Source organism: Oncorhynchus nerka, linkage group LG23 (genome assembly GCF_034236695.1).
Source record: "Oncorhynchus nerka isolate Pitt River linkage group LG23, Oner_Uvic_2.0, whole genome shotgun sequence".
NCBI lineage: Eukaryota > Metazoa > Chordata > Actinopteri > Salmoniformes > Salmonidae > Oncorhynchus > Oncorhynchus nerka.
Genome location: NC_088418.1, coordinates 18,274,867 through 18,301,577, shown reverse-complemented (window position 1 = coordinate 18,301,577; position 26,711 = coordinate 18,274,867). Strand labels below are relative to the sequence as shown.

Sequence of the window (26,711 nt, the reverse complement as noted above, 5' to 3'; positions counted from 1 at the left end):
TAGCCGGATATATGCTTCACCAGCTAGATAGAACAGCACACTCCGGTAAGACAAGGGGTGGTGGTCTTTGCATATTTGTAAAGATCAGCTGGTGCATGAAATCTAAGTCTAAGTCTCTGGATTTTGCTCACCTGAAGTAGAGTATCTTATGATAAGGTGTAGACCACACTATGTGCCAAGAGAGTTTTCATCCATACCTTTCGTGGCTGTTTATTTATCACCAGTCAGACACTGCACTCAGCCAGCTGTATAAGGAAAACCGCACACCCAGAGGCGGCGCTCCTAGTGGCTGGGGACTTTAATGCAAGGAAACTTTAATCAGTTCTACCTCATTTCTATCAACATGTTAAATGCGCTCACCTATACTCCACTCAGAGACGCATACAAAGCTCTCGCTCGCCCTCCATTTGGTAAATCTGACCACAATTCTATCCTCCCGATTCCTGCTTACAAGCAAATATTAAAACAGGAAGCACCAGAAATTCAGTCTATAAAAAAGTGGTCAGATGAAGCAGATGCTAAACTACAAGACTGTTTGCTAGCACAGACTGGAACATGTTCCGGGATTCTTCCGGTGGAATTGAGGAGTACACCACATCAGTCACTGGCTTTATCAATAAGTGCATCGAGGACGTCGTCCCCACAGTGACTGAACGTACATACCCCGACCAGAAGCCATGGATTACAGGCAACATTCGCACAGAGCTAAAGGGTAGAGCTGTCAATTTCAAGGTGCGGGACTCTAACCCGGAAGCTTATAAGAAATCCTGCCATGCCATCAGACAAACCATCAAACAGGCAAAGCGCCAATACAGGGCTAAGATTGAATCGTACTACACCGGCTCCGACGCTCGTCTTATGTGGCAGGGCTTGCAAACTATTACAGACTACAAAGGGAAGCACAGCCGCGAGCTGCACAGTGACACAAGCCTACCTGACGAGCTAAATCACTTCTATGCTCGCTTCGAGTCAAGCAACACTGAGGCATGCATGAGAGCATCAGCTGAGCAACAACTGTGTGATCACGTTCTCCACAGCCGACGTGAGTAAGACCTTTAACAGGTCAACATTTACAAGGCCGCGGGGCCAGACAGATTACCAGGATGTGTTCTCCGGGCATGTGCTCACCAACTGGCAGGTGTCTTCACTGATATTTTCAAAATGTCCCTGATTGAGTCTGTAATACCAACATTTTTTTAAGCAGACCAACCATAGTGCTTTGAAAGGCTGGTAATGGCTCACATTAACACCATTATTCTAGAAACCCTCGACCCACTCCAATTTACATACCACCCAAACAGATTCAGAGATGGTGCAATCTCTTTTGCACTCCACACCGTCCTTTCCCACCTGGACAAAAGGAACACCTAGTTGAGAATGCTATTTACTGACTACAGCTCAGCGTTCAACACCATAGTACCCTCAAAGCTCATCACTAAGCTAAGGATCCTCAGACTAAACACCTCCCTCTGCAACTGGATCCTGGACTTCCTGACGGGCCACCCCCACGTGGTGAGGGTAGATAGCAACATATCCACCACGCTGAGCCTCAACACTGGAGCCCCTCAGGGGTGTGTGCTCAGTCCCCTTCTGTACTCCCTGTTCACCCACGACTGCATGGCCAGGCACAACGCCAACACCATCATAAAGTTTGCAGATGATACAACAGTGGTAGGCCTGATCACCGACAACAACGAGACAGCCTGTAGGGAGGAGGTCAGGTCAGACCTGGCCTGGTGGTACCAGAATAACAACCTATCCCTCAACATGATCAAGACAAAGGAGATGATTATGGATTACAGGAAAGCGAGGACCGAGCATGCCCCAATTCTCATCGACAGGGCTGTAGTGGAGCAGGTTGAGAGTTTCAAGTTCCTTGGTGTCCACATCACCAACAAACTAGAATGGTCCAAACACACCAAGACCGTTGTGGAGAGGGCACGACAAAGTCTATTCCCCCTCAGGAAACTAAATGATTTGGCATGGGTCCTCAGATCCTCAAAAGGTTCTACAACTACAACATCTCTGGCACCCTGACTGGTTGCATCACTGCTTGGTGCGGCAACTGCTCGGCCTCTGACCGCAAGGCACTACAGAGAGTAGTGCACACGGCCCAGTACATCACTGAGGCTAAGCTGCCTGCAATCCAGGACCTCTACACCAGGCGGTGTCAGAGGGAAGCCTTAAAAATGGTCAAAGACCCCAGCCACCTCAATCATAGACTGTTCTCTCTACTACCGCATGGCAAGCGGTACCGGAGTGCCAAGTCTAGGACCAAAAGGCTTCTCAACAGTATTTACCCCCAAGCCATAAGACTCTTGAGCAAGTAATCAAATAGCAAACCAAACTATTGCCATTGCCCCCCCCAACCCCTCTTTTACGCTGCTACTCTCTGTTTTTTCATATATGCATAGTCACTTGAACTATACATTCATGTACATACTACCTCAATTAGCCCGAATAACTGGTGCCCCCGCATATTGGCTACCTGGATTGTCTGCATTGTGTCACGCCACCCTTCACCCGCCACCCGCCAACCCCTCTTTTACGCTACTGCTAATCTCTGTTTATCATATATGCATAGTCACTTTAACCATACTTACAGTACATGTACATACTACCTCAATTAGCCCGACTAACCATTGCCTGTATATTGCCTCGCTACTGTATATAGCCTCGCTAGGTGTTATTTTTCACTGTATTTTTACTGTTGTAATTTATGTATCTACTTATCTATTGTTCACCTAATACTTATACCTATTTTTTACTTGAACATCTCACTGTTGGTTAGGGCCTGTATGTAATCATTTCACATTCAGCGCACGTGACAAAAACACTTTGATTTGTAATATGCTATTGAAAGGGGAATCTGAGTGAAATCTGAGTGGAAAGTGCAATGGATGCCTAATTATACATTAAGCTTCAATTTCTCATAGGGATCTGCAGGAGGATGGAGGGGTTTCTGAGTTCAGAGTCAGTGGGTTCAGAGTCAGTGAGTCCAGTCAGTCCAACCCCACTCATCCGCCTCTCCTCCCTCCCCTCAGATATCCGCGGCCTACAGGGTTTCCTGGACCAGACGTCTCGGCAGGGGCTGGACGTATCTCTACAGAGAGTGGACAGGAACATCAGTAAGGTCTTCTCGAACCTCTTCAACACCATGAGGACAGAGGAGCTCAACCGCTACAGGGACACACTGAGACGGGCCATCCTACTGCTCAGCCCCCGAGGAGCTCAGGTCTTCATCCAACAGGTACGTGGCAGCATTTAGGCCTAGATATAGCCACACACATATGCTCGTGGGTCCACACACACACACACACACACACACACACACACACACACACACACACACACACACACACACATACACACACACACACACACACACACACACACACACACACACGTGCAGGTATGTCTGAGCACACATACACACATGTAGTTTACCTGCTCTGTGCATACAAACAGAAACCAGAAACACACATACACACATAGCCATACACCAACTTGCCCACACACACAGTACTTGTAAGACAAGTAGTATTGACCTCCATGACACACTGTCAGTCAATTAATCAATCACATTTATTTTTTAAAGCCCTTTTTACAACAGAGCTTTGTACAGACACCCAGCCTAAAAACCCGAAAGAGCAAGCATATTGCAGATGCAGAAGCACAGTAGCTAGGAAAAACTCCCTAAACAAGCAGGAGCCTAGGAAGAAACGTAGAGAGGAACCAGACTCTGTTAGGTGGCCAGTCCTCTTCTGGCTGTGCTGGGTAGAGATTATAGGAGGACATGGCCTCTTGTTCTTCAAGACGATTGTGATCATATTGGTATTCCCGCACTGGACCAGGCCACCATATGGCATGGGGGCATTGCCTATCATTAGATAGTACGCATGACTCCTTATAGCTCAGTCTGTCACGTGTCCCAGAGATGTGTCCTGGGACTCAGGCTCAGCACCGCAGAGCAGAGCAGATGGCCTGTCCACGGCTAACAGACAGAGTGGAGACGGAACACGGTTCTCATGCATATGGATGTGTCAGTTCTCCAAGCCTCAGCCAAGGCAGGCTGTATTTTTAGAAGTCTTAATTTTAGCAGCCAATCAGAGGGGAAGGAGTAACCGTGGCACCTCTCTCTGACTCGGCAGCTGCATCGAACTGGGCGCTGGATGGCAGCTAGTTGCTTTAATGCCTCATCGTACTCCGACTCCCAACGCTACTCTGCCTCTACCGAGAAATGTTTGTGAATATTTTAATTAGCTGTACTGCTCTTTAAAACAGACACGTTGTTCCTCGATCAAACAGCAAAATAACACTGTCTGTCTGTCCGTCCGTCTGTCTGGACAAAGTCTGCTGTACTTACATCTGTTCTGTCCAGCCTCCAGACAGGTAGACAGACATACAGACTGTCTGTCTTTAAGTTGGTGTGTTCTTTTGGTTAAAGGGGAGAATTAGACTCCTTGGTTAATGACAAGTGTTAAATGGCTTTACAATTGGTTGACAAGTGACTTTCCATTCAACTTGACGGGTTAAGGCCTCTTGATCCTCTCTTATTCCCAAGTTGTCTAGACCTGGCTGTAGTTAGCAGCTCTGTCAACCAGGTGTGTTATTTGGAATTCTTCTTCTTCCTTCTCCTGTGACTTCATGGCATGCTGTTATGCTTGCTTTATGGCCTTTAACCCCTTACAGTGAAGCAGGAGCCATGGAGATGGACCAGCAGCCAGAAGGTTGCTGGGTCAAGCCCTGAGCCAGGGCAACACAAAAATGGAACTGAACTCCCATCTCCTGCTGTTGTGCCCTTGAGCAAGGCTATTTTATTCTAAGTGCATATGTTGTGTTCCTATTCAGCCAGTGCATAGGTAGTTCATATGTATAGCCGGGGTGCTGGTGGGCAAGATGCAGTCTTGCCGTTTGAGAAATGAAATGACGCAGACACCTGTCTTGTTTTGACATGTGAGCACTAGGGCTGTTGCAGTGAACATATTACAGCCACACCGGTGGTCACGAGTCATGAGAGCAGTCAAATTCCACATGACCGTTTAGTCACAGTAATTAGGTTCTCCAAGCTCTGATTCTGCTGCTGATCATTAGTAGCCTATCAAACTTGCTAACTGACAGAGACTCAGCACTCTATTGTCGTTCTAATCACTCTGACATCAATGCAAATGTATTCGAAAATCCAATCAAACACTTCATGAGAGCCCATGAGCTCATGTTGCGCAACATTTCTATAGGTTATGCAATTGCGGGAGAAAACAGAGTGATGGCTTCTAATAAAAAGAGGAGGATCCTATCAGCTTTCTATAGAACTACTATATTTATTTCTCAACTTTCCTAATATTAAACACATTGCTTATATTTACAACAAGAATAGAGCCTACCTGGCCATCATGAAAATAAACCACGGGAAAAAGCATTCTTTGTTCGCTATTTAAGTGCATAAATTACACATATTTTTTCCCGCATGCCCCTGTTTCGATACAGGTGCATGATAATGGTCCATTCTATATCAAAACTAATGTCACAAATATATTATGTAGTATCTGTAAAGACAGGGTTAAAATAAACATAATCAAAAGTATGTTTGAATGATACCGAGGGGCAGTGTTTTTACAATTAATGCCGGTTTGCCTGAGGCTGATGTTGTGCAGGTGTTTGTATACATGCATATACACACACTCTCATTCAAATAAACGCATTCAAGAACACACACATACTGTACATATAATAGTGCCAGACATTCACCCAAACAGTTGGCATTGCTGTTATGATTTTAGTTGTCCTTGATGTCCTTTTTTTGCCTTGTTATTTGCTGTTTTTTCTGTTTTTCCTGTTTTTTCTTTAGTTCATTCTCCTGGTTGTTGGTGCATTGGGGGGTTCTTGGGGATGGGGAATGGAATTAATTGTAATTTTTTTCTCGAATGGTTGAGGGACAGCTATTGGGGTACTGTGGGTGATCTTGGAGGGTTCTGGTTCATGTGTTTTAGTCTGGTGGGAGATCTGTTAACGAGCCCTTGAGCAGGGCATTGACCCTGGATGCTTCTGTGTGTCGCTATGAATGGGATTCTGTTGGATGACTGGTATGATGTAGTTGTTGAGCGGCTTCACTGCAAGTATATTGTATGTTTCGGATATTCAATAAAAACATTTAATTAAAAAAAGACAAGATTAAATCAAAAATAATCTGATGGGTGAAAATATCATCCTATCCCTTGCAAATTACAGTTGAAGTCGGAAGTTTACATACACCTTAGCCAAATACAGTTCAACTCAGTTTTTCACAATTCCTGACATTTAATCCTCGTAAAAATTCTTCCCACAATAAATTGGGTGTATTATGGCCCATTTCTCCTGACAGAGCTTGTGCAGCAGAGTCAGGGACTATGGTGGTCTTCTTAAAACATGCTGGTATTACAGACTCGGATAGGGAGTTGTCGAAAATGTCAGTGAAGACACTTGCCAGTTGGTCAGCGCATGCACGCAGTACACATCCTGGTGATCCGTCTGGCCCAGCGGACTTGTAAATGTTGACCTGTTTAAAGGTCTTACTCACATCGGCTGTGGAGAGCGTGATCACACAGTCTTCCGGAACAGCTGGTGCTCTCATGTATGTTTCAGTATTATTTGCCTCGATACGGTCATACAAGTAGTTTTGCCCATCTGGTAGGCTTGTGTCACTGGGCAGCTCTCGACTGTGCTTCCATTTGTATTCTGTAATGGTTTGCAAGCCCTGCCACATCTGACGAGCATCAGAGCCAGTGTAGTACGATTCGATCTTAGTCCTGTATTGATGCTTTGCCTGTTTGATGGTTCGTCGGAGAGCATAGCGGGATTTCTTATAAGCTTCCGGGTTAGAGTCCCGCTCCTTGAAAGCGGCAGCTCTAGCCTTTAGCTCAGAGTGTATGCCTCCTGTAATCCATGGCTTCTGGTTGGGGTATGTACATTCAGTCACTGTGGGGACGACGTCCTCGATGCACTTATTGATGAAGCAAATGACTGATGTGGTGTACTCCTCAATGCCATCGGAACATATTCCAATCTGTGCTAGCATAACATTCCTATAGCTTAGCATCTGCTTCCTCTGACCACTTTTTTTATTGATCGAGTCACTGGTGCTTCCTGCTTTAAGTTTAGCTTGTAAGCAGGAATCAAGAGGATGGAATTATGGTCAGATTTGCCAAATGGAGGGCGAGGGAGGGTATGTGTCTCTGTGTCTGAGTATAGGTGGTCCAGAGTTTTTATTCCTCTGGTTGCACATTTAACATGCTGATAGAAATTTGGTAAAATGGATTTAAGTTTCCCTGCATTAAAGTCCCTACTAGGAGCACCGCCTCTGGGTGAGTGTTTTCCTGTTTGCTTATGGCGGAATACAGCTCATTCAATGCTGTCTTAGTGCCATCATCAGTCTGTGGTGGAATGTAAACAGCTACAAAGTATACAGATGATAACTCTCTCGATAGGTAGTGTGGTCTACAGCTTATCATGAGATACTCTACCTCGGGCAAGCAATAGCTGGAGACTTCCTTAGATATTGTGCACCAGCTGTTGTTTACAAAAAATACATAGACCGCTGCCCCTTGTCTTACCAGGCGCCGCTGTTCTATCCTGCCGGTACATCGCATAACCAGCCAGCTGAATGTTGATGTTGTTGACGTTCAGCCACGTTACAGTTTTTTTATGTTCAGTTGGTAGTTTAATCTTCTGCGTATCTAATTGATTTTATTGTCCACAAATGTGGCTAGTAGAATGGAGGGAAGTGGGGGTTTATTCGATCGCCTACGAATTCTCAGAAGATCACGGGGATCGGGGGCCTGTTCCCGAGGAATAAGTGTATCCGTCGCATCTGACTCGTCAGAGTCGTGAAAGGAAAAAGAGGACTCTGCTATTCCATGGTGAGTAATCGCAGTCCTGATGTCTAGAAGTTATTTCCGGTCATAAAAGATGGTAGCGGCAACATTATGTAAAAAATAAGTACAAAAATAAGTTACAAACAACACACACAAACTAACAAAAACACAATCGGCCGGGGGCACCTGAAACATCTCCCATTGTCACGTTCTGACCTTAGTTCTTGTGTTATTTGTTTGTTTTAGTTGGTCAGGACGTGAGTTGGGTGGGCATTCTATGTTTTGTGTTTCTAGGTTGGTTTTCTGTGTTCGGCCTAGTATGGTTCTCAATCAGAGGCAGGTGTCGTTAGTTGTCTCTGATTGAGAATCATACTTAGGTAGCCTGGGTTTCACTGTTGTTTTGTGGGTGATTGTTTCCGTGTCTGTGTTTGTGTTTGTTCGCCACACGGTTCTGTTTCGGTTTTGTTCACGTTTATTGTTTTTGTATTAGTGTTCATGTTGAGTTTTTTCATATTAAAAACATGGACACTTACCACGCCGCCTCTTGGTCCGATCCTTGCTACACCTCCTCAGAAGAGGAGGAGGAAAACCTTTACAGCCATCCTCTCCGGCTCCATCTTAGGGAGGGCAACTCAGAGTATGCTCTTCTTTTCTTCATATCATGCTTCTTTAGACCTGTCTAAAATAAATGATGGATTTACTGTGAAGGTGTAGGCCATATTGCATGGATTTATAAGACTTTTAAATATGGCTTGTAGGCTCTGTGCGGAAGCCAGGAGATGCTAAATGTTTTTATGTTAATTAACGGTCAATTACCATGAGACCGACAGTTATTTGCTTGACAATCACCTGCTGACACAATTTCGTGACAGTCACAGACCTAGTGAGCATTTTTCCTTGGTGAGCTATGAGACAAAACTCAAGGTCTTTCGTAAAGAGACCTTCCAGCGTTTCTTTCCGCAATCCCACGCCGCCGCCATTGGGCAGTCGGATGTTTAGCTTGAGGACAAGAAACACCCTGACGGCCTGGTCCTGATCCCGCAGTAGCTCCGTCTGAGAATCAGTGGTCGAGCATCGAAGGAGAGTATAAACACATATTTATAACACAGTAACACATACACACACACTTAACCCTCCCTCTCTACACACACACACACACTCACACACACACACACACACACACGCACGCACGCACGCACGCACGCACGCACGCACGCACGCACGCACTCACACACGCACACGCACACAAACACACACACACACACACACACACACACTATCTCTATGATGAGATTTCTCATATAGTTTCCTGTTTGTAATTAATATGTTGCACCGTGTTACGCTAATGCAAGGAAAATCTTTGACATTTTATCTCATTTTGATTGAGGACGGCACACGGAACGTTATGTTTGATTTAGAGGTTGTATCCCACAAATAATAATGGAAATGATCAAGCATTTGGTCTTCACCCAGTAAGCAAGCATAAAGAATGGCTTGGCGTTCAGTGCTACTGAGAGGAAATCTATGCATAGACGTGGCGGGGTGGTGAACCACTGTGTACAGGAATAGCCAGGCTTTGATGATTGATTCTGTTTTCCATGTCTGGGTTCTTTTGTTCCCTCCCGTGACTACGGCAAATGAGCACTCACCGACAGGCTAGGGTAAGATGACATGGCTTACACACCATGTTCATTAGTAAAAGCACAAGGTGAATAGCCCCTTTATGAAAATGTATTGAGATGTGACAAGAAAGTGTTTTCAAGCGTAAATGCTCATCGCATATCCACTTGTGATTCAATAAACTATGATTCCAGAATACAATCCGTGATAGCTGCTGTGAAATATAATGATGCTTCACTCTGATGATCCCCTACCCAAACACTCCACACTCATGCTTAGTAGCCATTTTGTAAGCAATCCATAGCCTAAGCTGCAGGACACAGGGAGTGAATGCACTTATGAGAGCAGTGTCTCACACAGCCTACCTCGCTGAGTCTCTTATTAAATCTAGAGTGGCTGGGAGGAGAGTTGTGTCGTAAATCTATCTGTCTGATCTCTCTTTTCTTTCTTCCCTTTTGAGAGAGGGGGAGAGCGAGAGGGGGGTGGCAAGACAGAGATGCGGGAGAATGGGGGAGAGAGAGAGAGAGAGAGGGAGAGAGAGTGGGGAGAGAGAGAGAGAAAGAGAGAGGGAGAATGAGAGAGGGGGAGAAAGAGAGAGATTGCAAGAGAGAGAATTTGAGAGAAAGAGGTTGAGTATGAGACAGACAGAAAGAGGGGGAGAGACAGAGACAGAGACAGAAACAGAGACAGAGACAGAGAGAGGGGGAGAGAGATACCAACATACAGCCTTTAGTGTGGTGCGCTGTGGTGCCGTCAATTCCCACTGTCATTCTCTAATGGTAGAAAACAGGTTGGCTCGGGCGGCTTGGATTACCGTGGTGTTGGTTGGATGAGAGAAATCATTTGTGCCGCTCCTTTATCTCCTGTGCCTTTGCTGTCCCTTTTGTGAGCGGTAAACGCGGTGACTAAACGCAGAGCGTCTGTTAGAGGCTCAGCGAGCACCCACACACTAGCCCCCGCAGGCTGCTCTGCTCCTTCACACACACACACACACACACACACACACACACACACACACACACACACACACACACACACACACACACACACACACACACACACACACACACACACACACACTCGCTCAGGCTTCCAGTTCTAACACTCAGTGGAGAGTCTTCAACAGCAGTGTTAAAGAGAATCACCAGCTTCACTACTGTGTAAGGCCCATCAGCTACAGTTTCAGCATTCACTACCCACTTTTCTCCTTGTTTTCTCTTTCTTTCCCACTCCAGAGGAGAGGACGTACACTTTGACCTTATTTACTTGCTTTAACAATGATGAAAAGGACTAAGTGACTTTAATCGTTTGGGGCACTGCAATATGAATGGTTTCTGTTTGCCAGCTGCTGGATGTGGTAGCTAGTGGATGCTGTTTTGGCATCTTTGATGTGGGAGTGTGTTATCTGTTCAGACACAGTGGAATCCCAAATAGAACTACAGCTGAATAATAGATGGTCATAGAATAATGTTCTGGGGTGTTACGAGCTCGGTGTGTTCTCCTGTACAGAGTTATATAGAACTTGCATTACAAGCATTAATCTCATGTTGCATCACTTTTCCTCAAGTCAAGGCAACGGTACATGACAATCCGCATCTGTGTGTAGGTCTTCAACAGAGACATCCAAGATTGTTTGAGAGGCGTTATATCCTTTGAGCTGGCAAGAATATGGCTTACACAATTTACTGGTTGCAGAGAAACTCATTCGCCAGTCTCTCTGCAGAACTGTTACACAGCTGCTGTTTAAGGGCTCAAGTTGATGATAGATGGATTGACTGATGGAAAGATTGATGCAAAGAGATTTATGGAAAATTTTGGAAAATGTATGGGAGATTAATGGAAAGACTGACGGAAAGATCAATGGAAAGATTGATGGACAGATCAATTGAAGGGTGGATAGAAGTACAGATGCTCAGCTCACCACAACGCTGCTGCTACCGGTCTTACCAAGGCCCCAGATTGTGAAGTGACACCCCTTCTAATCTGTTCCCAACAGCACTGTTCCCTGGTGGGGCTGTGCCAGACCCCAGCCAGTCAGTCAGGGTGTGAGTCCCTATCCATGTGTAGTACACTACCTTTGAGCAGCCTTTGGCAGCCCTCTTCCTATGGGGAAGAGGGTGCCATTTGGGACTCAGTCAGGGTGTTCCATCAATCCTCATTCTGCCAGCCTTGCCCATGTTTTTTCTGCCCGCCGAGGAGAGAGGGAGGCTGGGCCAGGACTGTCGTGGCTAGGGGAAGACAGATTGAGTGGCATCGTCCATCAGGCAGCCCAGGAGATGATTGATGACACGTGTTGGACAATCTTCCACCTCCTGTGGAGAGGGTGTGTGTGTGGGTGAGGAAGGGGGGGTGGAAGGTTGTGTGTATGTGTGTGTGGGGTGAGGAAGGGGGGTGGAAGGTTGTGTGTGTGTATGTGTGTGTGTGGGTGAGGAAGGGGGTGGAAGGTTTTGTGTGTGTGTGTGTGTGTGTGTGTGTGTGTGTGTGTGTGTGTGGGGTGAGGAATGGGGGGGGGGAAGGTTGTGTGTGTATGTTTTCACAGTGAATGACAGGACGGCAGGTTTCTCATTAGCCAACCCACCAGCAGGAGGAGAGAGAACAGGGTTTGGTATGAGAGAGGTGTAGCTGTGACTCAAACACACACACACACACACACACACAACATCAAACAACACAAACACATTTGCCTTCAGTTTTTTTGTTTGTAAGGTTCAATCTTTTTGTCAAGGGAGTTCATTAATTCTGGTTAGACTTCATGTCGGGCTCGCAGCTGGAGTTGGATGATAAAAAAGCATTTTCAAGCCAATTGCATCTCAAATTCGTCTTATGCAACTTTGCATTTGGTTGAATCCTGATACCTTGGCCTACGTGTAATAGACCCAAAGTCCCCAATGGGATTAAAGCTGGGAAGTTAGTTTTCCAAAATAATGATACAACTCCATGATTGACATTTCATTTTTGGTTTGTCAAAAAGGTTGAGTCATTTGTCAGTCTTGAACAACACAGTGACTAAAGCAGCCCTGTATTCCATTAACCTTGAACATCCACCACAACAGGCCTCTAATGTCCTGCTATCAGACAATAGGTTATCCGGGGGAGACATTTGGAGAAGAGATCAAATTATTGCATTTCAAGTACCATTAACATCTATCACCCACATGCAATTATGCTCTTTCTGGAATAAAGAGTTTATAGTCGTGACCAATTGAATGTACACTGAATGCACACATTTAGCTGTCCATAGTGTCAAAAGCGTTTCCCGTGGATGTTGACTCCAATGCTTTCCACCGTTGTGTCAAGTTGGCTGGATGTCCTTTGGGGTGGTGGACCATTCTTGATACACAAGTGAAACTGTTGAGCGTGAAAAACCCAGCAGCGTTGCAGTTCTTGACACATACACATTCTTTAGGAATGCAGTGAAGTCAAGGTAAAACATTGTGAAGTTGAGAATGCCTGGAGTGGGCAAAGCTGTCATCAAGGCAAAAGGGTGGCTACTTTGAAGAAGCTCTATATTTTCATTCGTTTAACACTTTCGATTCCATATGTGTTATTTCATAGTTTTGAAGTCTTCACTATTATTCTACAATGTAGAAAATAGTACAGATAAAGAAAAACCCTTGAATGATTAGCTGTTGACTGGTAGTGTGAATAGTGAAGTAATGTACAGATACCACAAACAAACTACTTAAGTAGTTCATTTCTACTCAAGTACTTTACACCACAGTTTATGTCTTTCCCGTTCACCCACTGAATGGCACACATACACACAATTCATGTCTCAATTGTCTCAAGGCTCAAGAAGCCTTCTTTATTAACCTGTCTCCTCCCCTACATCAACATTGATTGAAGTGGATTTAACAGGTGACATCAACAAGGGATCATAGATTTCTCCTGGACTCACCTGGTCAGTCTATGTCAAGGAAAGAGCTGTTCCTAAGGTTTTGTACACGAGGTGTATATTGATTTAGGTTTGCACTATCTTGCCAAGATGTCGTGACGCTAATGGAGATACTTGTTTCATTGCTGTTGTACAGATGTTGGATCTTAATTTGAGCCAACTTGCTACAGCAGGAAAATAATCCTGCAACAACAGGAAATGTGAATTATTAATCCAGTTATAAAAGTTAGAAGCCTTTTTCTCTTTCTCTCTCTCTCTCTCTCTCTCTCTATCTCAATTCAATTCCATTTGAGGGCTTTATTGGCATGAGAAACATATGTTTACATTGCCAAAGCAAGTGAAATAGATAATAAACAAAAGTGAAATAAACCATAAAATATTTACTCTCAGTGCCTCTGTCTCTCTCTCTCTCTCTCTCTCTCTCTCCTCTCCCTCTCTCTTTCTCTGTCTCTCTCTTTCTTCCTTCCTTCCTTCCTTCCTTCCTTCCTTCCTTCCTTTTCCTTCTTCCTTCTTCCTTCCTTCCTTCCTTCCTTCTTCCTTCCTTCCTTCCTTCCTTCCTTCCTTCCTTCCTTCCTTCTTCCTTCCTTCCTTCCTTCCTTCCTTTCTCTCTCTCTCTCTCTCTCTCTCTCTCTCTCTCTCTCTCTCTCTCTCTCTCTTTTCCCTCACATATTACCTGCCTCATTAGTTGTGCTGTCTTACTGTGGCAGCAAGGACTTATTTGATGGGAGACAAATCCCGGTGATTAACAATGATTAAGACCAGCACGCATGAGACATGAAACTGTGAGTAACACCCTGCCTTAGAGAACAATGTACTGTTACACAATGGGGATTGAGGGTATTGGATAAATAATTCTAGAGTTAATAGTGACACATTTCCTCTTAACATGTTGACATTTCCCATTTCAAATGCATGTTCTTACTAAACTGAGAGAGTAAAGCTGTTTGCTGTTACGCTATTCCCTTGTGTTGCTGTGCTAGATAGACTTTCATGTTGTGGAGGTACGAGGGCCTACTGAACTGTAGCTAGCTTGGCATTTCATTTTGTCAGCAGTCAAGTTTTGGATTTGAGTTTTAAGCCTGGTGGCATCCTCCTCTGTGTTCAAGCCAGCTGCATCAGTTATCGCGTATTCTGCCATCTTGCTTTTTATTAGACAGTTAAGTGAGTTGACAAGCACTCGTAGAGATGCAGAGATCGACACACAGCAAGGAACAGAAGATTCATACAGACTTGCCTTAAAACGAATGGAAACCGCGCCTGTGTGTGTGTGTGTGTGTGTGTGTGTGTGTGTGTGTGTGTGTGTGTGGCCTTGGCATGCCCATGCATGGTGTTTGTGATGTAGGGACAATGACTAAGGTTTAAGATTCATCTTGTCAGGTCAGTGAGTGACATAGTGTAACAACAATGTATTTTATCAGTGGCTGCACAACAAATCACATATCTCCCCATGGTCCAGTTTTATCCCATATCCCATAGGGCGACGCACATTTGGGCCAGTGTCGTCCGGGTTAGGGGAGGGTAGGCCGTCATTATAAATAAGAATTTGTTCTTAACTGACTTGCCTAGTTAAATAAAGGTCAAATAAAAATAAACACAAATAATCTCTGCCAAGGCAAATCACCTTACAGCACACAGAAGCTACAGTGTTCCGTGTACGTGACTCCCACAACCTTTCAAATATCCACTATTTTCACTTGGAAAAGTAATTCAAGTGGTTTATTATTCCCCTTCCTGTTTAAATTCAACCTATAGAAATGGAGCAATAACTTGTCCTATCTGTTTGCCATTCAGCTCATTAAACCACTTCAGCTTTATCCTGCAGTGTACAAGCCTTGAAGTAAATCACATTTGAGCTACAGTAAGCAGGGCTCATTAGAAGAATTGATAAGGACTGGGCTGGGACGAGACATGATCACCTTGTAAACAGAGCAGGATTAGATGACTCTGTCACGTTCTGACCTTAGTTCCTTTATTATGTCTTTGTGTTAGTTTGGTCAGGGCGTGAGTTGGGGTGGGTAGTCTATGTTCTTTTTTCTATGTTGTTTTTCTGTGTTTGGCCTGGTATGGTTCTCAATCAGAGGCAGCTGTCGATCGTTGCTGTCGATCGTTGTCTCTGTTTAAGAATCATACTTAGGTAGCCTGTTTTCCCCATTTTGGTTGTGGGTGATTATTTTCCGTGTCAGTGTTTGCTCCATACGGGACTGTGTCGGTTTCCATTTATTATCTTATTCTTTTGTTTTCTGTGTTCAGTTATATTTCATAAAAATTATAGTATGGACATTTACCACGCTGTGCATTGGTCCGATCCTTCCTACTCCTCCTCGGAAGAGGAGGAAGAAAACCGTTAGACTCCTTAACCTTTTACTGCAGTGAGTTAGTTCGGGGTCACACAGAGTGTTTCTTGGTAGTCGTAAACAAATCTACTTTGAAACAAAAGTATACACCTCACACACATGTTTATGGGCTTAACAAAAAGAATACACCTGTACCATGTCATACAGAGAGTTGAAAAGTATTCCATTTTGAGTTTGCATCCCAATATTACACTTATATACATCACAGAATATACAAATGGAGCAATATATACACACTTTATATACATGACAAAATATAGTCGCTTGACATAGAAACACTGGATTTTCGGCGGGTTTTTGAAATAGTGTTTATAAATGAAAAATATGAATAATATCCTCACATGTGAAACGGTGGTGATAACATTTTATTCTCCTCACATGTGAAACGGTGGTGATAACATGTGAATTCTAAATCTAATACATGTGAACAACTGATGTAAAAAATATGAACTTGTAAAAAGTCGAATGCACATGTCAAAGATGATGTAAAATACACATGATGTGTTCCAAAACCACAAGGTTTCACAAGGTAAAGGTTATGTGATCAAGTGAAATTTCATGTGAAATTATCATCCCATGGTAAGTGTTCCAAAATCACATGGTTTCACATGAAATATGAGGATATGCATATTCTTGGTCCCATTTGAAAGGAAACACTTTGAAGTTTGTAGGGAATGTAGGAGAATATAATAATAGATCTGGTTAAAGATAATACAAAGAGAAAAAAAAAACATTCTTTTTTTTTTGTACCATCTTTGAAATGCAAGAGAAAGGCCATAATGTATTATTCCAGCCCAGCTGCAATTTAGATTTTGGCCACTGGATGGCGGCAGTGTATGTGCAAAGTTTTAGACTGAGCTAATGAACCATTGCATTTCATTTCAAAATGTTGTATCAGGACTGCCCAAATGTACATTTGTTTATTAATAACTTTTCATGTTCAAAATTGTGCACTCTCTTCAAACAATAGCATGATATTCTTTCACTGTCATAGCTACTATAAATTATATAGTGCAGTTAGATTAACAATAATTTAAGCTTTCTGCCAACATCAGATATGTTTATGTCCTGGGAAATGTTCATGTTACTTACAACCTCATGCTAATCACATTAGCCTACGTTAGCTCAACCATCCCGTGGAAGGGACACCGATCCCGAAGAAGATTTATATAATGTTATCACCACCGTTTCACATGTGAGGAGAATAACATGTTTTCACCACCGTTTCACATGTGAGGAGAATAACATGTTTTCACCACCGTTTCACATGTGAGGAGAATAACATGTTTTCACCACCGTTTCACATGTGAGGAGAATAACATGTTTTCACCACCGTTTCACATGTGAGGAGAATAACATGTTTTCACCTCACGTGAATTGCAGATGGAAATCTAATTTGCAGTTCCACATGTAAGAAACTTTCACATGTGAAAATCGTATTTGCAGTTTTACATGTGCAAAACTTTTAAATGTTGTCTCACAGGTATAGTTTCATGGTATAACATATTGCCATTTTGCATCACCATGTTGTCACATTTATTTCACATGAGATCATGATTTCACAGCCCCTCTCTGGGCTGAGGCAGAGCAGAAGAGAGGAGGAGCACATCACCATTAAATCCCTATCATCTGGCTCCCAATGGGCCTGGATGGGTAGAGAGGTGGAGCACCCGATAGCCACTCCCCCAGGACGAGATGGGGAGATGGGGTGTGACAGGGCCAGGACAGGGGGAGGAACGTTGGTTCACTGCCCATCATGGGAGAGTTTATGGCTAGGAGGGAGCTAGGATTGAGCTGGGAGGGGATAGGGCTTATTAGCAGCGGTAGAAAGTTGGGCACCTCCCAGGACTGACAGTCCTGACAGGGCTGTATTAATCACATAGGGTCACCCTGGAAGAGACGCAGGGGCTCCTCCAACCAACACTATACAGAACCACTCCCTCTCCACTGCTTCTTCCCTCCGCTTCTCGCTCCTCATCCTTATGGCCAGTACAGAGCCTTGGTAGGACTGAGTAAGTACTCCAACCATCCACCTCAAACCCAGTGTCTTAGGTGAGAAATGGGAACCAGCAATATCCACCCAACTAAGTGTGACTCACATAGCCCAAGTCATCACTCCCTCTGGGGAGGAGGGAGAAGCGCCTTTCCCTGGGTCAATCTTGCCTGTTGCTGCCCCCCTCCCCTTACCGACCACCACCAGTATCCATCACTGACACCCTCCCCTCCTCCCCCACTACCCACCCACCTACCACCACCAGTATCCATCACTGACACTTTCCCTTGCGGGAGAAAATGAGCTGGGCCAGGAATAATTATGCACGTCCGATAGCGTTTTCCTAGTGAAATTTTAAACACAGAGAAAACCCTCCCCCTACTGTGAATGAAAAAAAGATAGGAGGTTCCATTAGATCAGGACAGCTTGCTAATGGCCTTCCCTCACACTCTGATTACATCAATCTGAATGTCATTATCCAAGGAGGGCTCATTGTGTCCCGCTGGAGGCAATGACACGGGAAAACAGTGCGCAGGTTACCTCTAGGCTGTTCTCCGCAGTGTGTGTGTGTCCCTGTGAATACCTGAGCTGTGCCTGACAAGAGATGGCCTCCATTTCCTGTGTTGCCGCACTTGCAAGGACAGCCTTGAGACAGGTGGTGTCACTGTTCAGAAGCTGGCTTTGTCTGGGGCCCCACACTTTGAAATGCTGAGAAAGACAAAAGCAAGTCTGTGAAAGAGGAAGTTTGGTTTGAACGAGCGCCAAACAAATGATCCAATGTCATCCTCTTAAATAGTAATTCAGATGACAGACAGAGACAGAGTTATACAGATGTTCGAGGTGGAGGAGAAGGCGGTGGATGTTGAGGAGGAGGAGGAGGTGGTGGACGAGGAGGAGGATTATGAGGATGAGTAGAAGGATGATGACGTTGAAGAGGAGGAAGAGGATGACATCGATGAGGAGGATGTTAAAGATGATGATGATGTAGAGGAGGAGGAAGAGGAGGAGGATGGCGATGAGGATGTTGAAGATGATGATGAGGATGATGATGACATTGAAGATGAGGAGGAGGATGATGATGCTAATGATGATGATGATGATGCCAGAGACAATTGATTGGTAGTCATGTGGAAGTACTTTATGGGTAAAGCACACCAGCTATGGGACAGTGGTTTGCTGAGTAAGCACGACAGACTTTACGAAGCACAGTTCTCAGTATCACCTCAGCTTATCTCAGTTTACCCCTGACTGGGGCTCTGGAGCCACACAAAGACCATGCGTACAGGTGTCTATAACTGCTGGAGAGACCACAAGCAGGACCCCCTCTGTCGCCTCTGTCACCCAGGATCGGAGTCTGCTAGCTGGGTGTGAGGGTGGCTGTTTGCCCCTATTGCATGGTGGATGTGTATAGGGACGATAGTGTGACTGCCAAGGTGTGGGTTAAGAGACAGGCAGGGCAGGCAGTGCTGTAGGCCAGCTGTGTTATGAGGAATGTGTTTTTCTGCTGCATGGAGAGTTTATCTAGCTGGCTGTCTGCTCTTATCAGGCCCCTGTCCCGAGGGCCCCTCAGCTGGCCCTCTTCTCCTCTACCTCATTATGGAGCTCCTTTGTTTCTTTATTCCACTGTCTTCTCTGGGAAAATCACAGCTGCCAATGGATCATCTATCTCTGTCTGGAGCCTCATCTTCCCCGTTTCCACTGTCGCTCACTCCTTGTTCTCTCTCTCTCGTTCTCTCTCTCTCTCTCTCTCTGTCTCTCGCTCTGGCACTTTCTTCCCCTCTATCACTGTCTCGCTTCCTTGCTCCTTGCTCTTCAGTGTGACAGGTCCCAGCCTGTAGCAGGCCTTCAGTGTGACAGGTCCCGGCCTGTAGCAGGCCTTCAGTGTGACAGGTCCCGGCCTGTAGCAGGTCGTCAGTGTGACTGGCCCCGGACTGTAGCAGGCCTTCAGTGTGACAGGTCCCAGCCTGTAGCAGGCCTTCAGTGTGACTGGTCCCGGCCTGTAGCAGGCCGTCAGTGTGACAGGTCCCTGCCTGTAGCAGGCCTTCAGTGTGACAGGTCCCAGCCTGTAGCAGGCCTTCAGTGTGACAGGTCCCAGCCTGTAGCAGGCCATCAGTGTGACAGGTCCCGGCCTGTAGCAGGCCTTCAGTGTGACAGGTCCCGGCCTGTAGCAGGCCTTCCCCCGGCCTGTAGCAGGCCTTCAGTGTGACAGGTCCCGGCCTGTAGCAGGCCTTCAGTGTGACAGGTCCCGGCCTGTAGCAGGCCTTCAGTGTGACAGGTCCCGGCCTGTAGCAGGCCTTCAGTGTGACAGGTCCCGGCCTGTAGCAGGCCTTCAGTGTGACAGGTCCCGGCCTGTAGCAGGCCTTCAGTGTGACAGGTCCCGGCCTGTAGCAGGCCTTCAGTGTGACAGGTCCCAGCCTGTAGCAGGCCTTCAGTGTGACAGGTCCCAGCCTGTAGCAGGCCTGTGTGACAGGTCCCTGCCTGTAGGGCCTTCAGTGTGAGCAGGTCCCCAGCCTGTAGCCCTTCAGTGTGACAGGTCCCGGCCTGTAGGCCTTCAGTGTGACAGGTCCCAGGCCTGTAGCAGGCCTTCAGTGTGACAGGTCCCAGCCTGTAGCAGGCCTTCAGTGTGACAGGTCCCAGCCTGTAGCAGGCCGTCAGTGTGACAGGTCCCTGCCTGTAGGAGGCCTTCAGTGTGTAAGGTCCCGGCCTGTAGCAGGCCTTCAGTGTGACAGGTCCCAGCCTGTAGCAGGCCTTCAGTGTGACTGGTCCCGGCCTGTAGCAGACCTTCAGTGTGACAGGTCCCAGCCTGTAGCAGGCCTTCAGTGTGACAAGTCAAATCAAATCGAAGTTTATTTGTCACGTGCGCCGAATACAGCAGGTATAGATAGACCTTACAGCAAAATGCTTATTTACAAGCTCTAACCAATAGTGCAAAAAAGGTATTAGGTGAACAATGGGTAAGTAAATAAATAAATACAACAGTAAAAAGATAGTGAAAAATAACAGTAGCGAAGCTTTATACAGTAGCGAGGCTACAGACAGACACCGGTTAGTCAGGCTGATTGAGGTAGTATGTACATGTAGATATGGTTAAAGTGACTATGCACATATGATGAACAGAGAGTAACAGCAGCGTGAAAGAGGGGTTGGCGGGTGGTGGATGGCGAGGCACAATGCAGATAGCCCGGTTAGCCAATGTGCAGGAGCACTGGTTGTTCGGGCCAATTGAGGTAGTATGTACATGAATGTATAGATAAAGTGACTATGCATATATGATAAACAGAGAGTAGCAGCAGTGTACAAAGAGGGGCTGGGGGGAGGGTTTGGGTGGGCACACAATGCAAATAGTCTGGCTAGCCATTTGATTACCTGTTCAGGAGTCTTATGGCTTGGGGGTAAAAACTGTTGAGAAGCCTTTTTGTCCTAGACTTGGCACTCCGGTACCACTTGCCATGCGGTAGTAGAGAGAACAGTCTATGACTGGGGCGGCCTGGTGTAGAGGTCCTGGATTGCAGGCAGCTTAGCCCCAGTGATGTACTGGGCCGTACGCACTACCCTCTGTACTGCCTTGCGGTCAGAGGCCGAGCAATTGCCGTACCAGGCAGTGATGCAACCAGTGATGATCTGCTGTAGAACCTTTTGAGGATCTCAGGACCCATGCCAGATCTTTTTAGTTTCCTGAGGGGGAATAGGCTTTGTCGTGCCCTCTTCCCGACTGTCTTGGTGTGTTTGGACCATTCTAGTTTGTTGTTGATGTGGACACCAAGGCCTGTAGCAGATCATCAGTGTGACAGGACCCGGCCAGTAGCATGGCTTCAGTGTGACAGGTCCTGGCCTGTAGCAGGCCTTCAGTGTGATCGGTCCCGATTGTAGCAGGTCTTCAGTGTGACAGGTCCCAGCCTGTAGCAGAACGGAGCAGGACAGAGTGATAGAGCACTGCAAGGCTCTTCATGTGTGTTTGCAATTCTCTCCACGGCCAAGACAGTCTGTCACAGTCTCAATGTATCAAATGGCTGAAGGAGCATCTGCTCGCTGACATCTGTGCGACTGGCGTGTTGTGTGCTCATGAAAACGGATTGTGACTTTAATAACGTTCAACAAAATCTGAGAGAGCTATTGCTGAATGCTGAGCACACATTTTACCTTGATATTATATTAGAGACAGTGAAAAGCTGCATCTCAGGGCAGAAGTGGATGGAGGGGAAAGTCCTGGAAACTCAGTGATTTGCATCAGGGGAAAATGGAAGGAAGGAAACCTAACATTTCTGTATTGATTTGAGGCAAACATATTTCACTGGTGGCAGAGAAAGAGTCTCTTGATTCAAATGTTGGTATTTAAGAGTAAAAAGGTTGCTGTTGACAGGTTCTTGAGGAAATTGATTATCATTACTCTGGCTTGTATGAAGCGTTTGCCGCCGAAAGCATGCAAGACGTATCGGCGTAAATAAATTGCCCTTTTAAAAGCCAATCTCTCCAGATAAAACACGGTTTGCTTGAAAGACCCGTCTCTCTTTCCTCAGGGAACAACGTTTATATGAGATGATTTTGTTTATGCAGAGAATGGAGACGTTATTTGTTCTTGACTCATATTGTTCTACCTCGTACCCTTTTCTCTCTCTGAAGATTCTTATCATAGAAATTCATCTCTGTGTGAATTTGGACTCATGGAACTATTTATTTTGGTTGTTACTTTTTTGCTCTCGGGTTTTAATGGACTCTGAAGATAAAACGCTGGTACAATGTGTCAAGCGTTACAGCTGATTTAGCACATTGGCTGACTACAGGCCATGGAAGGTTACACTCTGTGAACATTTGCTCACTACTGGCACCTGCAGGCCGTACAGTGGTACTGCGTGTGTGGAGTGGCCACTAGGAGAACTCTACAGAGAGAGAAAGGGAGAGGAGGGGAGAGAGAGAGAGAAGGGAAAGAGAAAGAGGAGATAAAATGGAGAGAAAGGGAGTGGGATGGAAGTGAGGGAGAGGCAGCTGAGAGAAAGAGGGGGGAGGGAAGAGTGTTAGGTTAGGAGCATTAGAAGCCTAACAGGAGAGAAAGTGGCAGGGGTATGGGGAGGAAGAGAGATGAGGGAGAGAGGAGGGAAGAAGGATGAGAGGAGACAGACACGGTGCCTCCATCTCTGTCTTGGGGGGTGTGGTTTTTGCCAGGTATTCGAGTCTGTTTGCTCTCTCTCTCAAAGGTCTTTACTCTCTCTCTCTCTCTCTCTGTCTCTCTCTCAAGGTCACCCCCTCACAGTGCTGTTATGTGTAAATCAGTCCCTATTGTTAGCAGACACTTCATCAGGATTTATATATGTTCCATCCACTAAGCATGTCAGTCCTAATGGAGAGGGCTGCCCTCAGTGTGTGTGTGTGTGTGTGTGTGTGTGTGCGTGCGTGCGTGCGTGCGTGCGTGTCTGAAGTTCACTTTGTTTGCAGTTCATTTATGTGTTGTGGTTATAAGTGTCTGGGGAGATGACAGGAGGAGACTTCTGAGAGCGTGACACTGAGCGATGCAGAAAGAATATATATATATATATATAGATAGAGAGAGAACACACACTCACACTCACTCACTCACTCACACATGCATAAATAATTTGTTTCTTTGGCAGAGTGCATTAACTCAAATGAAGTTTCCAGATCACTTCAGACTGAGTGACAGGGGTATGATCTGACTAAACATGTACGTGCCATAGTACCAATGTAGCTGCAGACTTATAAACATTCAATCATGTCCATTTCTCCTCAAGGACAAATGTCAACTTATTTGTGGGAATTCTTGCCGATGTCATTGACTATGATACATGAAGATATATTTTCCTAATGGGATTTCAACACGAGGGAAGAATAACTGTAGATCGGGTAGACTGTTTAGACTGAGTACAGTATGGAATTCAGCGTGTGGAACCGAGCTTAAATATGCACCGAAGCACCCAGAAACCCACCTGCAGGTGCTGAAAAAACATCCTCCAGAGATCCCCACATCCCTGTGTCATCTCCCCTCCACCTCCCACCCTCTGCCCGCGTATAATACAGCCCTAAACACCCAAACTTTCAAGTAGAGTCTCCAACAGCCCCAAACAGAAGATTGACAACAGGAAAGGGATGCTGGAAGCTGTTTGGTGGAGGGCCAGACTGCCAGTGTCCGGTGGCAGTCCCCCTGAATTGTGAGGCTGAGGACAAAACACTGCAGGGTGGCTGACGTCTGCCCCAGCCCCGGGTCTGGCTGCCACTTTCTCTCTCACTCAGTCAGACACTGAATGTCCGGAAGGGCAGATCTTCCCAGGGGTCACCACAGGTTGTGTCTCAAATGGAACTCTATTCCCTATATAGGTCCCTGAGTCCCTATAGACCCTGGTCAAAAGTAGTGCACTACATACAGTAGGGAAAAGGGTGTCATTTGGCACGCAGTCCAGGATAGAACCGGATCCTGTTGGAGAAGGTTGGGTCTCTACGGAGCACAGCAGTGCGTCTGGCATAGATTCCTACCAGCCTGTCTAGCAGGAATTAATAGGATTCAACAGGGGATATTGTGGATCAATGGTCACACTGCGTAGGCCTATTGTCTACCCACAAGAACCTTTTCAGACTCAGGCAAGTGTTACGAGAGGCTTGAGAAAGGAGAGACTTCCTTCAAAAAAGAAGTTCACACAAATGAGATTTAGAGTGAGAGAATGCAGGAATGTTCTAGTTGGTGTTTTATGGTATTTTTTTATGGACCGGCAACTGAGGTCCTGACAGTAAGACATTCTCCCAGCAACACTTAAAGTTTACGACTCAACTTTCTGTACTTGCGTGTTTTTCAGTTCAGAGTTGTTGAGAATTCCTCTACTGGAGAGGTGATTGCTCCTGCTACAGTCGTCAACAGATGCCAGAGGTGGGTGGTGTTGGGCGGCGTCACAGTGTGGTGCTATGGGGGTTGGAGTGATGCATCACCGTAGGGTTCTGTAGTCACAAGGCAAGACCCCTCTCCATACACAAATATACAAATCTCATCCTGCTTGGCCCCCTGTAGAGCTGATTGGGAGTCCTGGCCTCAGCTCATTCGGAACATCTCAAGATGGGAAATGAATGGAGAGATGATGGATAGAGGTGAGGGTTGAGTTCTGGGAATCAATCACTTTGTTAGGAGATGTTCAACCACACTGCGCATGCTTCCCACTTCTTCTGACACCATAAATACTATGGTTTACAAAATGTACTGTAGGTATTATGGTTTAATAGTTTTTTGATGTACAGTTGAAGTCGGAGGTTTACATACACTTAGGTTGGAGTCATTAAAACTTGTTTTTCAACCACTCCACAAATTTCTTGTTAACAAACTATACTTTTGGCAATTGGTTAGGACATTTACTGTGTACATGACACAATTAATTTTTCCAACAATTGTTTACAGTTTACAGATTATTTCACAATTCCAGAATTGTATCACAATTACATACACTAACTTGACTGTGCCTTTAAACAGCTTGCAAAATTCCAGATAAAGATGTCATGGCTTTAGAAGCTTCTGATAGGCTAATTGACATAATTTGAGTCAATTGGAGGTGTACCAGTGGATGTATTTCACGGCCTACCTTCAAAATCAGCGCCTCTTTGCTTGACATCAAAAAGTGAAAATCTATTCCAGAATATCAGCAAAGAAGAAGAAGAAGAAGCCACTGCTCCAAAACCGCCATAAAAAGCCAGACTACGGTTTGCAACTGCACATGTTGACAAAGATTGTACTTTTTGGAGAAATGTCCTCTGGTCTGATGAAACAAAAATAGAACTGCTTGGCCATAATGACCATCGTTATGTTTGGAGGAAAAGGGGGGAGGCTTGTAAACCGAAGAACAGAATACCAACAGTAAAGCATGGGGGTGGAAGCATCATGTTGTGGGGGTGAATTGCTGCAAGGAGGACTGGTGCACTTCACAAAATAGATGGCATCACGAGGAAGGAACATCTCAAGACATCAGTCGTTAAAGCTTGGTCGCAAATGGTTCTTCCAAATGGACAATGACCCCAAGCACACTTTCAAAGTTGTGGCAAAATGGCTTAAGGACAACAAAGTCAAGCTATTGGAGTGGCCATCACAAAACCCTGACCTCAATCCTATAGAAGATTTGTGGGCAGAACTGAAAAAGTGTGTGCAAGCAAGGAGGCCTACAAACCTGACTCAGTTACACCAGCTCGGTCAGGAGAAATAGGCCAAAATTCACCCAACGTATTGTGGGATGCTCTTGTGGAAGGCTACCCAAAACATTTGACCCAACTTAAACAATTTAAAGGCAATGCTACCAAATACTAATTGAGTGTATGTAAACTTCTGACCCACTGGGAAAGTGATGAAATATATAAAAGCTGAACTAAATCATTCCCTCTACTATTATTCTGGCATTTCACATTCTTAAATGTGAAAGTGGTGATCCTAACTGACCTAAGACTGGGAATTTTTACTTGGATTAAATGTCAGGAATTGTGAAAAACTGAGTTTAAATGTATTTGGCTAAGGTGTATTTAAACTTCTGACTTCAACTGTATAGTGCACCCTTATCCCTTTATATTTCACTACTATTCCCTATATAGTGCACAAAAGTAGTGCACTAAATAGTGAATAGGGTGTCATTTGGGATTCTCATCTAGTGTGGTGATTCTGGGTAGGGACACGGCACGCTGGTCCAAGTCTCTGACATCCACTTCATCTGTGTCACCCAGTGAAACATCAGTGTTCTCTGTCCATGGCGTCAGCATTTCTGGGGCAGGATAGCCTCGCTTCAGCACATTTCCCCTGGCTTCAGCCGCTGAGCATGCTGGGCCAGGTACAGAGGCTCGGTGGAGCACTGATCGGAGTTGGCATATATTGTGTTCTTGGAAAGATGAGAGATACATACTCTAATGACCCCTGTGCATACAGAAGGAGACCTCAAAATGTGTCCCCATCGCATCTGGTGAGCATCAGGGACGACTCTGGTAGATCTGAAGTGAAGGAGGAGAGGAAAGCACGAGGAGAGGAAGAAAGA

At 45.4% G+C, this 26,711-nt stretch overlaps 1 protein-coding gene across 1 annotated transcript in view; it reads left to right on the top strand.

Annotated features, from left to right (window-relative positions):
* Positions 1-2,950: 2,950 nt before the first annotated feature.
* LOC115106389 (glutamate receptor ionotropic, delta-1-like) overlaps positions 2,951-26,711 on the top strand; it is a 159,072-nt gene continuing 135,311 nt past the window's right edge. Inside the window, exon 1 of the mRNA XM_029629070.2 lies at positions 2,951-3,250. Coding sequence (XP_029484930.2) covers positions 2,951-3,250 — 300 coding nt within the window. The remainder of the gene's footprint in view (positions 3,251-26,711) is intronic.